At 50.0% G+C, this 15,165-nt stretch overlaps 1 protein-coding gene across 1 annotated transcript in view; it reads left to right on the top strand.

Moving 5' to 3' along the window:
• The window catches only part of XYLT1 (xylosyltransferase 1), a 347,704-nt gene that overhangs the window by 98,803 nt on the left and 233,736 nt on the right, over window positions 1-15,165 (top strand). Inside the window, exon 2 of the mRNA XM_025274755.3 lies at window positions 2,319-2,357. Within this exon, the coding sequence (XP_025130540.3) occupies window positions 2,319-2,357 (39 nt within the window). The remainder of the gene's footprint in view (window positions 1-2,318; window positions 2,358-15,165) is intronic.

Raw genomic sequence — 15,165 nt, 5'->3', positions numbered from 1 at the left:
GTATTTCTTACAAGACTTCTTAGGTTGTTGTTGTTGTTGTTTTAATATTTGTTTGTGTGGCTGTGTTGGGTCTTAGTTGGGGCACGTGGGATCTTCCTTGTATCATGTAGGCTCTTTAGCACATGGACTCTCTAGTGTTGATCTTGGTTCCCCCAGCAGGGATTGAACCCTCGTCCCCCTGCGTTGCAAGGTGGATTCTTAACCGCTGGACCATCAGGGAAGTCTTTCTCCAAGTTTCTTTGTGGGCCAAGGCTGCAGTGTGGGAAGAGGGGGAAAAACGCCCCTCAGTATCTTCTTGGGGATGAGGAATGTTCAGGGCCAGGGTGGAGTGTGAAAATGAGAGTGAGATGTCCTCTTGGCATCAACCTCTGAGCTGCACCACTGAAGAGATGCTGGGAGTTAGAACTGGAATTGGGAGAGAAGAGTCCCTTGTCTTGAAGGAAAGGTCAGAACAGACCAGAAAGCAAAGCGTTCCTGGGGTTAGGTATCTGACCCTCATCAGAACGAGGCATCGTTATCAAGATGCCACAGGGGAGCAGTGATCAAGAAAGTGAGTGACAGTTACTTAGAATGGTGAGGGGTTTAGATGTTCCAGTCTCTCTACACTTTCTTTCTTTTTTAATTATGGAAAAAACACCTAACATGAGGTCTGTCCTCTGACCGAAATTTTCAGTGTACAGTGCCATGTTGCTAACTCTAGGCTCTATGTCATACAGCAGATCTCTGGAGCTTATTTGGCTAGTGGGACTGAAACTTCATACCCGATACATAGCATCTCCCCACTTTCCCACTCCTTCCAGCCCCTGCCAACCACCCTTCTACTCTCTGCTTCTCTGAGAGTTTATTTTAGTTGCCTCATAAAAGTGGAACTATGAGATCTGCACCCCCATGATCCTGGAAGCCAAATTCTTAATAGCCAAAACATGGAAACAACCGGTATGTCCATTGACAGGTGAATAAAGAAAATATGGTGTATATATATGCACTGCCTGCGTGCACAGTCACTCAGTCGTGTCTGACTGAGTGACCGACTCTTTGTGACCCCATGGACTGTAGCCTGCCAGTCTCCTCTGTCCATGGGATTTCCAGGCAAGAATACTGGAATGGGTTGCCATTTCCCCCTCCAGGGGATCTTCCGACCCAGGGAGGGATCAAACCTCAGTCTCCTGCGGCTCCTGCAATGGCAGGCAGATTCTTTACCACTGAGTCACCTGGGAAGCCCCATATATATATATACACAGCGGAATATCATTCAGCCTTCAAATAAGAAGGAAATCCTGCCATTTGTAACAACATGGGTGAACCTTGAGGGCGCAGTGCTAAGTAAAATAAGCCCATCACAGAAAGACAAATAAGGCGTGATTTCTACATTTCCTTCTTGTTCACAGCAGAGGGCGGGGGGCCGGGGCGAATTTGCATGCTTTCTGGAAGCCTGTGTTGGAAAATCTGCTTAGATAAAGCTTCCAATTGAGTTTGTCCTTCGGGGCTCTAAAATCATGCCCATTCTCAGTCAGAGGCAGCTTGAGGTTACTTTCCCAGAATCATGAATCCAAGATGATTAAGTGCAGGGCCAACATAGTCCAGACAAAAATAACCTTTATGTGCTGAGTTTCCTGTTTTCTTTGGAATCCACTTGCTGAAAACCGCTACCTCCTCTCCAGGCGTCCCTTCCTCCTCTGTACCCACCCTGCCCCCACCCCGGAGTTCATGTTTAATGACCCGAGAGAATTTACCACCGAGCATTTCCAGTCAATTGGCTTTTGTCGCAAGTGAATGAATGGGACTTTCTCTGGCCTTCTCCCCACTGAAAGGAATCTTCCCCAGCCCATTGGAATGTGCCCCACAGACCGGGAATTAAGCTCCTTCTTGTCCCTCTGTCTCGTTGCTTCCCTCATTCTTTCCCAGATCAGACACAAAGTGGTGGCCTTGCCCCTCATCGGGACTTTATATTCTTTCAGATTTATTTCTAATCCTCTTGCAGACCCATCTTCTCCCTCCCGTCAATGCTTTGAGCACACTTTGAGATGCTCTGCGAGGGGGCTTTGTTTGTTCTTTCTTCACACTTGCACTTCATCTTCTTGCGTGATCTCCTGCGGGTGTCCCTGCAACCTCCTAGTGAAAGGTTTTATCCTCCTTCCTCATGTGGGTGTGGGAGGAGGTGGAGAATGTCGCATGGAATGGGGGTGACAGAATGGGGCCACCCTCCCCATGCGGTTGCTTGAGCACCGCAGAAGTACAGCTTTGTTTTAAAGTGGTGCCAGGGTAGTAGGTTACATTTCCCCACCACTCACAGGCATTTTCTCCTTTTTTCCCCACAGGACCCACAACCAAGCCCAGTGATCACTCTGGAGACCCAGGTGAGTACCTCCCCATGGTCTCTGTCACCTTCTCTGCCCTGATGCTCAGAGCCACCTCTCCAGGGAGCGTTTATCAACATCCTCTTGGCTCCAGGACTCAGAAAAACGGGACAGACACATAATGGCTGTCTCGCTGCCCTGTTGAGAGGTTGTGTGTGCACCCAGGTTCTGAAAGCACCATGGGAAGAATCAGACCTGTTTTTCTGAGTTTTCCTCCACCCAGTGGTCACCAGGAGGTGAACGCGGAGAGCAGAGACAGGGAGGGGTGGCTGCTCATTCACGCCTCGGGTTTGAAGGACTCTCTCCCTTGGGCGGTTAGTTGCATCCTTGAGTCTGCTTGTGCACTGGGCCATTCTGAGGCATCTGAATCACAGTGGCGTTCCTGTGTGGGGCGGGTGACCAGTGGACCTTGTAAGGAGGGCCCTTACTGTCTTCTTCTGCTTTCCTGGGCAGCTATGAGTCCAGCAGACTCAGGTGGAGTCCTGGAGCTGTGTCTTCCGGCCTTGAGGGGCTCTGACCTACTCAGCCTCCGTCTCCCCATCTGGAATGCAGTTACCACAGGAATAGCCCTGCAAGGCTGTGATGAGGATGGCAGGGCACGGTGTCTGTAAAGTCATCAGTACATGCTAAGTGCTTGTGAGTGTTAGCTTTTTAAACCAGTGGAGTGCTTCGCTTTCTGATGGGACTTGCAGGAGGTGTATCTTTGTTTTTGTTTTTCTTTTAAACTTCTTATCTTATATTGGGGGGTAGCTGGTTATCCAAAAATGTTATAGTTTCAGGTGAATAGTGAAGGGACTAGGCCATACGGATCCATGTATCCATTCTCCCCCAGACTCCCCTCCCATCCAGGCTGCCACATAACATTGAGCAGAGCTCCATGTGCTCTACAGTAGGTCCCTGTTGGTTATCCATTTTAAATACAGCAGTGTGTTATGTCCATCCCAAACTCCCTAACTGTCCCTTCCCACTGGCAACCGCAAGTTCGTTTTCTAAGTCTGTGAATCTAAGGAGGTGTATCTTTGGATTGATCATTTCCTTAGCCCTGTGGATTGGTCAGATACTAAAGAGAGAAGACAGGGTGCCTCCCAGCCAGCACCCCACAGCTAACAGAGTGTGAGATAGGCGAACTAACGTAGCTGAACTTCTCAAGGCTCTTCAGTGACTCCTACAGCTCCAGGGACCACCTGCCTCCCACTCTTTACCCTCATCACGAGCATTTCTGCCCTGTCTTCCCCAGGGGAGTGAGAGGCAAGCCCACCCTACTCCTCCTTCCTTCATGGAAGGCCAGAAGTTGTGAGGAAAGTAGATTCTCGGGGTTCCTTTGGGCTCTTTTGTCCTCTCCCCACCTCCATTTACTTAGTTGGCTTCAGAAATTTTAGTTGCTCTGTTGTGTCCAACTCTTTACGACCCCATGGACTGTAGCCCACCAGGCTCTTCTGTCCATGGAATTCTCCAGGCAAGAATACTGGAGTGGGTTGCCATTCCTTTCTCCAGGGGATCTTCCCAACCCAGGGATTGAACCCAGGTCTCCCTCATTGCAGGCAGATTCTTCACCATCTGAGCTGCCAGGGAAGCCCAGTCAACTTCAGGGATAGCCAGAAAACAGAGCAAGCATGAAGGAGCAGTGGTGGGATTTTAAGGGGATAAATACCCAATTTTAGCTCCTCTTTGACCATCTTCTCGTCTGCTTTTTCCCAAACTCCTGCCAGTCAGGAGGTGATGTGGCTGTCACCTCAGCCACATTTGCCATATGTGAATTATATAGTTTGTTTATCCTAAGTCACCTACAGTACATTTTCCCTGACATTAACTTGTTTTACTTTCAGAAGTAGACTTACCCTAAACTGATGATTCCCAATCAGGAGTGTCTTTGACCTTCAGAGGATGTTTGGCAATGTCTGAAGACATTTTTGGTTATCTCACCTTGGAGTGGGTTCACTACTGGCATCTAGTGGGTAGCGACCAGAGAGGCTGCTAAATATCCTACAAGGCGCAAGACACCCCCACAGGAAAAATTATCTTGCCTGAAATGTCGGTAGGGCCGAGGTTGAGCAAAGCTATCTCAGGGAATAATATTGGTGAAATTACGAGTTTGAAGAGCCAGTTATGTTTTTTATGTTTTTGCAAAACTTTTAATATTGAATTAATAAAATTAAAAAGCTCCTTTGGGTGCCCTTTAAACTCATCACAGCATTCTCTCAGATTTATGTGCATTGCGCTTTGGGAAATGTGTCTCTCCCCGGTCTACCCCATGGATTATGAGATGCTGGCCCTTCTCTATCAGTCTTTCCCCAGAGAGAAAATTTATGACTCAGAAAACCCCTGGGCACATAGTCTGCACCCAGAATTCTGGAAGCCAATCTGGGATGCAGTAGCCTAGATGGTTCTAGATGGTTCTGGATGGTTCTGTCCTTGCCCCAGCTGCATCTTTTACTATGGAAATTGCCCCACCAGTTCTGCAAAACCTCCATGGGCAGGAACAGTCTGCGTGCCCTGGCTCTGGCCAGTACGTTGTGCGTGACAGTTCCCCCACCTACACAGTGACCTCTCCCACAGTTACATCCATGGGCCCCAGATACCTGGGCCCTGGTTTGCCAGGTGAGCCAGCTGTGGCACGCGGCTGGCTTTCTGCACTGGTGCCATGCCGCTGGGGAAATGACTCAATTTGTCTCCAGACAACAGTCCATCGGTCTCATCTGGCGCTCGGTCTTTGGGGAGCCATAGGATACTGTTGTCTTTCCCCGAGTTCTGATCTCTGATGTTAAAGAGATGTTGGAACCCAACCAAAGTGCAAATGTGTTCTTTGTAACTGTTGGCATAAGCCTGTGCCCAGCTTTGACTCTGCGCTGGGCCTCAGCCCATCGTGGGACTCACGAGGGGATCTTCTTCAGCTGCCTGCAGGCAGGGCAGATGAGAGGGGCAGAGGAGAGGTTTTCTGGCAGAACGTGATGCCCCAAATATCTCCCATATGGCCTGAGCAAGATGGCAGATGTGGCCGAGTGTGGAAGAGCCAGCCAGGCAGAGGTGAGTGGAGGATATGCTCTGAGCCCTGGGTCAGCACCCCCTGCCCGCCCCACCTCTCCCTGCCCCAGTCCCCTTTGCTCCCAAGAAAGGCATCACCTGCTCCGTCCTGGAACACAGGTGCCACAGGTGGGCCTGACTTCAAGATTTCATTGTGAGCTCTGTCCGTACATCAGGCTGCAGTGGCAGGCCTTGCCCAGGGCTCAGCCTGCATCGGGACGTTGGGCCAGCTGGGGGCCCGTCCCTCCACGCATCCTCTGTCTCCCTGGTACTCACTGCCTCGGCCCCCACCCAGTGTTCCCAGGCAGCTGTACCCAGTTGGGGGAGATGCTCTGATTGGCTGCCGAGGCCTCTTCTGCTCTCTGCAGTCAGCACAGCCAAACTTCGCATCTGTTGGCATCAGCAGGACTTTCTCTGCTTAACAGCCAGATTAATGAATGAGGAAGTCGAATAATCCCTTGGGTCAGTTTTCTCTCGGCAGGCTGTCCCTGGGGGTACGGAGGACTCCCTGACTTGCGGTTGTGAATGCATTTCTGGTCTCCAGATGGTGGTTACCCGGGAACCAAGTGATCTAGAGATGCAAAAAGAATGTCTGATAGGAGTGTGGATTTGGTTAGCAGCGCTGGTGTGAGGCCCACTCTTACTGACCTTTGCCATTTGCCAAGAACTGATTTCCCCCACCGAATCCTCAAATGCCATTATTCCATGGGTCTTTTCATGATATCCAGCTTCCAGATGAGTACCCTAAGGGTCAGAGAGGTTAAATAACTCGCCCAAAGACACGTAGGACCTAGCATTGGTGAGTATCAGACTTGGGGCCATATGACATCGGAATCTATCTTCTCAACCTCTCTCCTATTTTTCCACAAAAAATAAAAAAAAAAAAATTGCTTTGGCGTCGACAGAGGGTGAGATGGTTGGATGCCATCGCTGACTCGATGGACATGAGTTTGAGCAAGCTTAGGGAGTTGGTGATGGACAGGGAAGCCTGGCATGCTGCAGTCCATGGGGTCACAAAGAATTGGGCACAACTGAGCGATTGAACTGAACTGAACCAGTAGGAAGACTTGCTAATGTTCAGAAAAGCTGGAGGGATAAGCTTGATGTATGCTCCCCAAGGTCGGTATAGATAGATAGAGCTTTGTACAATTTTCTACAGAGGTACTTAGGTAAGTAGGTAGAAGAATGACGGATAGATGGTAGGTGGGTAGATGTATAAATAAATAGAGATAATGCTTCCTGTGATACCTACTTCTTTGACAGGTTGCCACTAGGCTTGTGAGTAAAACGGTTTAAGCAATGGACCCACCAGAAAATTTATTTTAAAAACAACAAAAATGAAGCGTCTTCCTGTGCAGCAGTAGTGTTTTGGTGAATTTGAATGCTTATTATTAACTTTTCCCAGGTGGCGCAGTAGTAAAGAATCTGCCTGCCAATGCAGGAGACATGGGTTCGATCCCTGGGTTGGGAAGATCCCATGGAGTAGGAAATGAATACTCATTGATTCTCTCTTTCTTATTGATCCCCAAGATAGTTCATCATTTCTGAGCCCACTCCTGTTGGCAAGGTCTCTCGTCATTTAATTTTAGCGCCTCTGCTTCCCTTCCTGTCACCCCCCCTCCCCTGCATCATCAGTGTCAATTAGTTCATGGCCTCAGCGCCAACACTGAGATCCCCTGGGAGTGGTAATAAAGGAACTCTTCAGTAGAGTGAAGATATATCAGTCTGCGTCTCTGTGAGATTGGCTCTCCTTGGAGAGGAGCAAACCTTCCTTTACTCTGAGATTCCTCTCTGGGTCTGAAGATCAAGGGCATCAGGAGGAAAGCTCCTGACTGCTCAGCCTTCAACAACCTACCCGGTCCTTGAATTTCTTTGGTCAGCCAACAGAAGGTACAAGGGCAGGGAGTTACATTCACATTATTTAAAGATAGTGCTGGGGTCACTGCGGATGTGAACAAAGCTCCCGAAGAAAACAAGCAGTGGGTGGAAGGAAATCCGTCCAGGAGAAATTCATCCATTTATCCAGGTGGTTCGGAGAAGGCAATGGCACCCCACTCCAGTACTCTTGCCTGGAAAATCCCATGGATGGAGGAGCCTGGTAGGCTGCAGTCCATGGGGTCGCTAAGAGTCTGACACGACTAAGCGACTTCACTTTCACTTTTCACTTTCATGCATTGGAGAAGGAGATGGCAACCCACTCCAGTGTTCTTGCCTGGAGAATCCCAGGGACTGGGGAGCCTGGTGGGCTGCCGTCTATGGGATTGCACAGAGTCAGACATGACTGAAGCGACTTAGCAGCAGCAGCAGCAGCAGCCAGGTGGTTACCCAGCAAATAGTTGGGGGTCCAAGAGGAGGCTCAGCCTTGATGCTAAAGATACAGCAGTGAACAGGACAGAAGGAGCCTTGCCCATGGATCCCCATTCTGCCTGGGGGAGTTAGTGAATTTAGGAGCAAGTAAATATGCCCATACTTTCAAGGAGTATTGAGTAAACAAAAACACCACCAGTGTGTCTGTAAGCGGGAGTGACCGGACACCACAAGGGGGAAGGTGATCATGGAAGTCACTTTCTAGAGGTGAGTTTCAAGCTCAGGAGGTGACCGCTGAGCTGAGAGTTTACAGTGGTTAGAGTTAACCAGGCAAAGAGGTGGCCCTAATCCTGTTTGGAGACTTTTTCACATTACATCTGAAGTGAAGTGGAAGTTGCTCAGTCATGCTCAACTCTTTGTGACCCCCATGGACTATACAGTCCATGCAATTCTCCAGGCCAGAATACTGGAGTGGGTAGCCTTTCCCTTCCCCAGGGGATCTTCCCAACCCAGGGATCGAACCCAGGTCTCCCACATTGCAGGCGGATTCTTTCCCATTACATCTGGGTTCCTGTAAAAAGGGTGCCAGTTTTCCTTAGAATCAAGTGTTAGCTCCTTGGAGCTCTTTTGATGCCTTTGTGGCATTAGAATGTCAGGATGTAAGGAATTACCTTTCTCAGGCAAGGGTGAAGGGTAAGAACCGAGGTGGGACCCAGGGAGAGGGGCTTAAATTGGGGGCTGTCAGGTCAGACTAACGTCTGGAACAAGCATTTTAACAGGGAACTCCTGATCCGAGCAGTGCTGATCATGGGGCTTCCATGAAAAATCAGCTAATCGTTATCATCAGCTAATCAGCTGGCTTGAGTTCAGCTGAATTGAAGTCTGAGTCTAAACTAGTGGTTTACAACTTAGGGGCAGTTTCACTACCTTCATGCCTGGGGACATTTGTTGACGTCTGGAGACATGTTTGATTGTTATAACTTGGGGACTGGGGAGATCTACTGGCATCTTGTGGGTAGAGGCCAGGGATGGTGGTAAACACCCCACCATGCATGTAGTCGCGAATGTCAGTAGTGCCAAGCGTGAGAAGGGCTGGTGTAACCTCAGTTGCTATGTGGACAGCTTAGTTTACAAAGACAGCCCCGGCCACGTAATTGTGACCGTGTAGAGGGCATAATTTGTTCCTTCCTTGGTGTTGTCTTTGTTTGTGTTTAACCATCACCCTCTCTGGTTAATATCAGACCTCCGCCTCCAGGCTCTTGGCCATGACACATCCAGGCCACAAAGCCTCTAGGTCTGAGTTGCCAGAGAGTGACTGCACGCATGGTATGACTCATCGTGCTTATGAGCATGTGCACCATGAGTGGAAAAGGGAAAACACCTCTCAGAGATGGTTTCCTGAGAGATCCTAGGGTCCAGCAGTGCAGAAAATATACAGCACTTTTTTTTTTTTTTTTTTTTTTAGTTAAAATGCCTAGCTATTTGGCTGGATTTGGAGAGGGTTGGGCCAAGGCTTTTGGACCAATGGAGCAAGACTTGTGAAAAATTCGGCTTTAAGGCCCAGTTCCTCTTTCAGAGGCAGAGCACAGCCTCCTCTGTGCAAACTTCTTTCTCCCGAAGCTGTTCCCCGACTCCCAGGATTAAAGCAATTGCTGTCTCCTCGCCTGGCTTCCAGCTCTGGGCTTCGATTAACCTTTCCCTCTGTGGAGAGCGGTTTGGGGAGTAATCAGGAGCCTCTGAATGGCTCTTACCTGAATCTCCAGCCCATTAATTCTTATGGTACCCGGCATCTGTTGAGAAGACAGTGAGAGCAAATTGCTTTGCAGCCCATCTGCTTTCCTCCTGCCAGCCTCCTTGGGGGAGCAGGACCTCTCTGGAGCAGACAGGGCTGGTTTTGGGACCAGACAAATCCCTCCACCACAGTCTTTTCCTCTGGTTCTGATTTGCCGGGTCTTTAATTAGCCTTGGTGGGAGGGGTGGGACAGGGAGGTGACCAGTTGGGCCCCTGCCGAGGCTGGGACTTGGCTCACCAGGCAGGGAGGCTGGACCCGGCAGGAGAAACATTCTCAGAGAGGGTTTGTGGTTCTATGGCCATGGTGCTGCCCTAGACTGCATGACTCAGGGCACATGAATTGATGCAACATTCCACAAATAGCCAGCAAGTTCCCCAAAGGGTAGCCACATACACAGTTTTGAAAAATAGATTGTGTTGAGGTCATTATTCGTCTGTTCTTGGTGGGAGATGACTTCTTCCAAGACATTGAAAGTTTGAATTTTAGCCCTTGACTGAGAACACTTCAAACTGTAGCTCTTGTTGATAATGACCAGTGTATTGACACAGCAACTGTATGTTCACTCTGAGCTGAGAACGACCCATATAATTGTGCATTTAGTACTTGTAGCCAGCATTCTCTAAGCACTGTGAACATGGCTGGGCAGTTTTCTAAGTAAGCTCTTCACATGGATTCACTCACTCAGATTTCACAGCTGTCTCCTGTGCAGATGCTACTGTCATCCCATTTTACAGACGAGAAACTGAGGCATAACCAGTCAGGCTGCTTGTCCAATAGCTAACGCATGGAGCAGCTGGGATTTGGACCTGGCAGTCTGACTTTCATTTATCAGGAAATAGGTGGCGCTTGTGGTAAAGAACCCACCTGCAGTGCAGGAGACATAAGAGATGAGGGTTCAATCCCTGGATCGGGAAGATCCCCTGGAAGAGGGCATGGCAACCCTCTCCAGCATTTTTTGCCTGGAGAATCCCAGGGACGGGGGAGCCTGGTGGGCTGCCGTCTATGGGGTCGCACAGAGTCGGACACGACTGAAGTGATTTAGCAGCAGCAGCAGCAAAGGTGATTTAAGGCATATGAGAGGGAGGGTGTGTCTAAGTTATATGCAAACACTGTGCCATTTTATTTAAGGGACTTGAGACGCTATGGATTTTGGTCTCTGTGGGGAGGCCTGGGACCAGTTCCCCAGAGATACTGAGGGAAGATTGTATACACAGAATACATATATGCATGTGTGCATGTTAAGTCAGTTCAGTCATGTCTGACTCTTTGCGACCATAGCCCACCAGGCTCCTCTGTCCATGGGTTACATTATAGTAATAATATGTTATTACATTAGATGTCATATGTTATGTATTAAAAAATATAATTCTGTTTCTATATCTAATTTATATCTAATTCATGTACCTATCTAATCATTATCTCACACATATCTATATCTAATATATATGTGCATTATATTGCATACATTATAATGCACATATGTGTAATGTGTACAATATACATATGTTCCATATAGATTAGATAGCTATAGAAATCAGGCAGGGCGATACAGATTAGATATAGAATACATGTATTAACAAATATGGTATAGCTGTGGGCTTCCTTTGGTAGCTCAGCTGGTAAAGAATCTGCCTGCAATGCAGAAGACCCTGGTTCAATTCCTGGGTCGGGAAGATCCCCTGGAGAATGGATAGGCTACCCACTGCAGCATTCTTGGACTTACCTAGTGGCTCAGCTGGTAAAGAATCTGCCTGCAATGCAGAAGACCCCAGTTCGATTCCTGGGTCAGGAAGATCCCCTGGAGATTGGACAGGCTACCCACTGCAGTATTCTTGGACTTCCCTAGTGGCTCAGATGGTAAAGAATCTGCCCACAATGTGGGAGATCTGAGTTCAGTCCCTGAGTTGGGAAGATCCCCTAGAGGAGGGCATGGTAACCTACTCCACTATTCTTGCCTTGAGAATCCCCATGGACAGAGGAGCCTGGTGGGCTACAGTCCATAGGGTAGCAAAGAGTCGGATGTGACTGAGTGACTGAGTACACAGCGCATTCTGTAAGTAAACAGGCCTCGTTAATACCACAACTTTATGGACAGCATAGGGTAGGGTTGACACTAAGTAAAAAGTAAAAGACACAACCGAGCGACTAAGCATAGCACAGCATGGAATAGCTATAAATGTAGATAGAGACCTAGAGTAGATATAGATATAACTACAGATAGAGTTATAGGAGGGGCTTCCCTGGTGGCTCAGATGGTAACGAATCTGTCTGCAATGCAGGAAACCTGGGTTCTATGTATAGTTATAGATACAGTTGTAAGTAGAGATGGAGAAAGAGGTAGCCATCTCTCCCTTGGTAGTCCCCAGCAGTCAGGTTTGGAAATATCTGGCTGTACAGAGTGAATTCCAGGTGCGCAGCCGAGGCTCCATGCAGTGGGAGGTCCCCCTGCAGAGAACGAGCAGAGTGGTCACACCGTGAGGAGGAGACACATTTCCCATCCAGCAGATACATCATCTCAAAGAGCCCCTGACTTCCAGCTCAGAGGGGAAGCCCACAGTGCCCCCAGCTGAGCAGCAAGGAGCACCGCCAGATTTGCATTGAATTACATGCTAGAGGTTTGATGAGGAGGGGCTGCTGGCGTTTGGCACACAGAGCACACGTGTGCACACTCAGTCACTTCAGTCGTGTCCGACCCTTTGAAACCCCATGGATTGTAGCCCTCCAGGCTCCTCTGTCCATGGGATTCTCCAGACCAGAATACTGGAGTGGGTTTCCATGCCCTCCTCCAGGGGATCTTCCAGACCCAAGGATCAAACCCATGTCTTCTGTGGCTCCTGCACTGGCAGGCAGGTTTTTTACCACCAGCGTCACCTGGGAAGCCCATACCATGAGTTTTGAGGCTTAGTCTGTCTTCTCCGTGGGGTCTTTGGGTAAGGCGATGTGATCCCAGGAGCTTGAAAAGAGAAGGTTCCAGGGCTAGAATGTACAGGCTGGGTTTGAAGATTCTAGTTATCGAGGTAATTTGGCCAAGAAAATTGCTTTCGCATAAAACAGCAGCATGACGTGGGTCCCGGTGGAGGACGGACATTCAACTCCCAGGGCCCAGACTTGGACGATTTAGGAACGCAGAGCATCCGAATGCTTTTTCTGCAACATCGCTCGCATGTTTTCTCCATGCTAGGACTTTGCTAAGTGCTCTTTATGTGTCACCTTATGTAATCGTGACCTGGGGAAGGGACGTGTTCCCCTCCCTTGCAAGTGAAGACACTGAGACACTGACAGGTTAAGTCCTCGGTCCAAGACCACAGCCTCCTAAGTGGCAGAGGAAGGACCAGGGCCAGGCCTCCGTTTCCTGCAGCATTGGCTGTGCCCCCTGCCCCTTGGGGCTCACCAGGGCCCATCTTTGTGTGTTACACGTGGGAAAACCTGGAGTGGCCTCTCAGCTTTTGCGGTCACCCAGCATGTTAGTGGTAGACTTGCATTCAGGTGATACTTTGCTGTTGCCAGTCAGGTAAGCCATGCATGGCTCCTGGCCACGGGAAGTTCACACTCACCTTGGACAGTCAACAGCCCCACGCCTTCCTCACGCACCCTCTTGCTGACCCCACCACGGGCACTAGGTCTCAACACCCTGAAATGTGTTGGGCATCTCCCATCCCCAGCCCCATTAGGTCCATTCCCCATCCATCCGTGCTTTTCTGGGTCCCAGAGGTTGACCTGGATGGGTTTCATCAGTGTGGACTTCTCGCTGCTTTGGCCAAGGGGAGGCACTGGCAGGAGACTCGAGGAGAGGGGGGCCATGGATGGGGTCATTTCCTATGGGTTGGCTGAGTCGCCTGAGTGGGGCTCAGCTCCCATAGGGCTGACTTGTCCCGTAGCTACAGAGACTCGCCCCAGAACCTGATGGCACGGACTCCCGGAAGTGACAGCTTCCTGCTGTGGCCAGCACCGCTCTGTCAATTTCCCTTATAGAAAATGTCCCTTCGTAAAGTGTCCTCAGCTGTCCCCCAGGAGAGTGGCATCTGTTTCCTCGGGGCCTGGACATTGAGCCGGCCTCTCGCCCCTTCCGAACATAGCACTCCCAGCGGGGCTTCCTGGGGTGAATCACTATCCTTTTTGGTCCTGCTGTGTGGTAGGGTAGGGGGTCCTCAAACCAGAGGAAGGCCCAAGGATGGGTGGGAGGGAACAGTGACTCTCCTGTGGGTGTCTGAGCATTTTTCTGGGAGGAAGATCAGAGCTGTTAATTCTATTTGTGACAGCCTCCACCCCCTCCCCACCCCCAACCAAACTGAGGCGCAAACAGTCTCAGCATCGCTGTGCTAAATAAAGCATGAGAGGAGCCCATGTGTGTGGGAAAGATGCCCCCAGCAGGAGCCAGGCTGCTCTGAGTCTTGTCACTCAGGGTGTGTCTTGTCACTCACACCCTTGTGCCCGTCTTGGCTCCAAGGCAGTGAAGGGCGCCTTCACCTGGAAGGGACTAAGATCTAGGCTGACAAGGAGGGAAAGGCAGGGCTTCGGCTCCTCCCTGTTAGCCCAGAGCAGACAGACAGAGATGTCAGGGTATTTCTGCTAGCAAGCAAGGCCTTTGCAAACTCTCCTTTTCTCATTCTGTCACACCTTCAGGAAATATAACCGTCTTAGCGTTTGAATCTGATTTCTCAGAAGTGCCACCTCGTCTCCTCTGCCTCTGAGCACCCCTGGGAGGTCTAGCACGTGGCCAGTACTCCAGCCCCAGTGGTCCTGGCTGGGGGGCTGGGAGGTCTTCTCCCAGAAGGATGGAGAGGTGGGGCCCCAGCTCCAACCTCAGTGCTACCTCCTTGCTGGGTTCCAGTGCGTTCTGAAAAGGAATGTTTTGTTCATAACCCCTTCTAATTTTCTTCTGGGAACTGCAGCTCTTATTTTTCCATGGAAAGGAGAGGGACTGAATGGAAAAGCTCAAGTTAGCCGTGGTGCAGCCGCCAGATGGGTGGGGCTGAGGACTGTGGGGCAGCTTTATTGTCCTGAGAAGGAAAAGCCCAGCCAGCTCAATGCTTAGAAGAAAGAAACTCCAGCTACACAAGGGTCTCAAGAGACTTCTTTGCCAGTGGCTCGCCTGCCCCAATTATAGCTGGTACAGATGTAGGGGGGCCGGAGCTAACTTTCTCAGGACATCCTAGACCCAGAGTCATACACAGGCTTCCTGGTGGCATCTCCAGCTGACATACAGGGTTTTTATTTGTTTGGTGTAGAGAGGAGGTTTGGAGGATTTGTGATAAATTGGAAGGTAAAACCACATTGAGCCTTGAGACATCAGCTAGCGGCAAGGACCAGCTACCCCCATTGGACGGGGCCCAGGGTCACCCTCGTGATCTGTTCCACTCACTCTCCTCGCTGGCAGGCCCCTGGAGCACTGTGTGTGTGGTACCCTCTGTGCAGACAGGATTCTGCATCCCACTGGGGTTCAGGTGCAGAGTAGTTCAGGGCAGCCCGGCCATGCCACACAGCCCCTTGGTGGGGCAGGAAAGGGCCTTGTAGACTTTGCAGCAGACCACCTGGCTCACTGCTGACCTGCCATGAGGCCTTCCATATGCAGCTGATGTTGTACCTCAGTTTCTTTAGAAAATATGAAGGTACCAGCAGTAGCTGTAACCCAGGCAGTTGGGATGGTCAAATGGGCTAATATGCATGAAGCAGAAGGTGAAAGAGGA

Source organism: Bubalus bubalis, chromosome 24 (genome assembly GCF_019923935.1).
Source record: "Bubalus bubalis isolate 160015118507 breed Murrah chromosome 24, NDDB_SH_1, whole genome shotgun sequence".
In the NCBI taxonomy this organism is placed as follows: domain Eukaryota; kingdom Metazoa; phylum Chordata; class Mammalia; order Artiodactyla; family Bovidae; genus Bubalus; species Bubalus bubalis.
The sequence above is the reverse complement of the archived record's forward strand: the minus strand, read 5'-3'. Positions and strand labels throughout refer to the sequence as shown.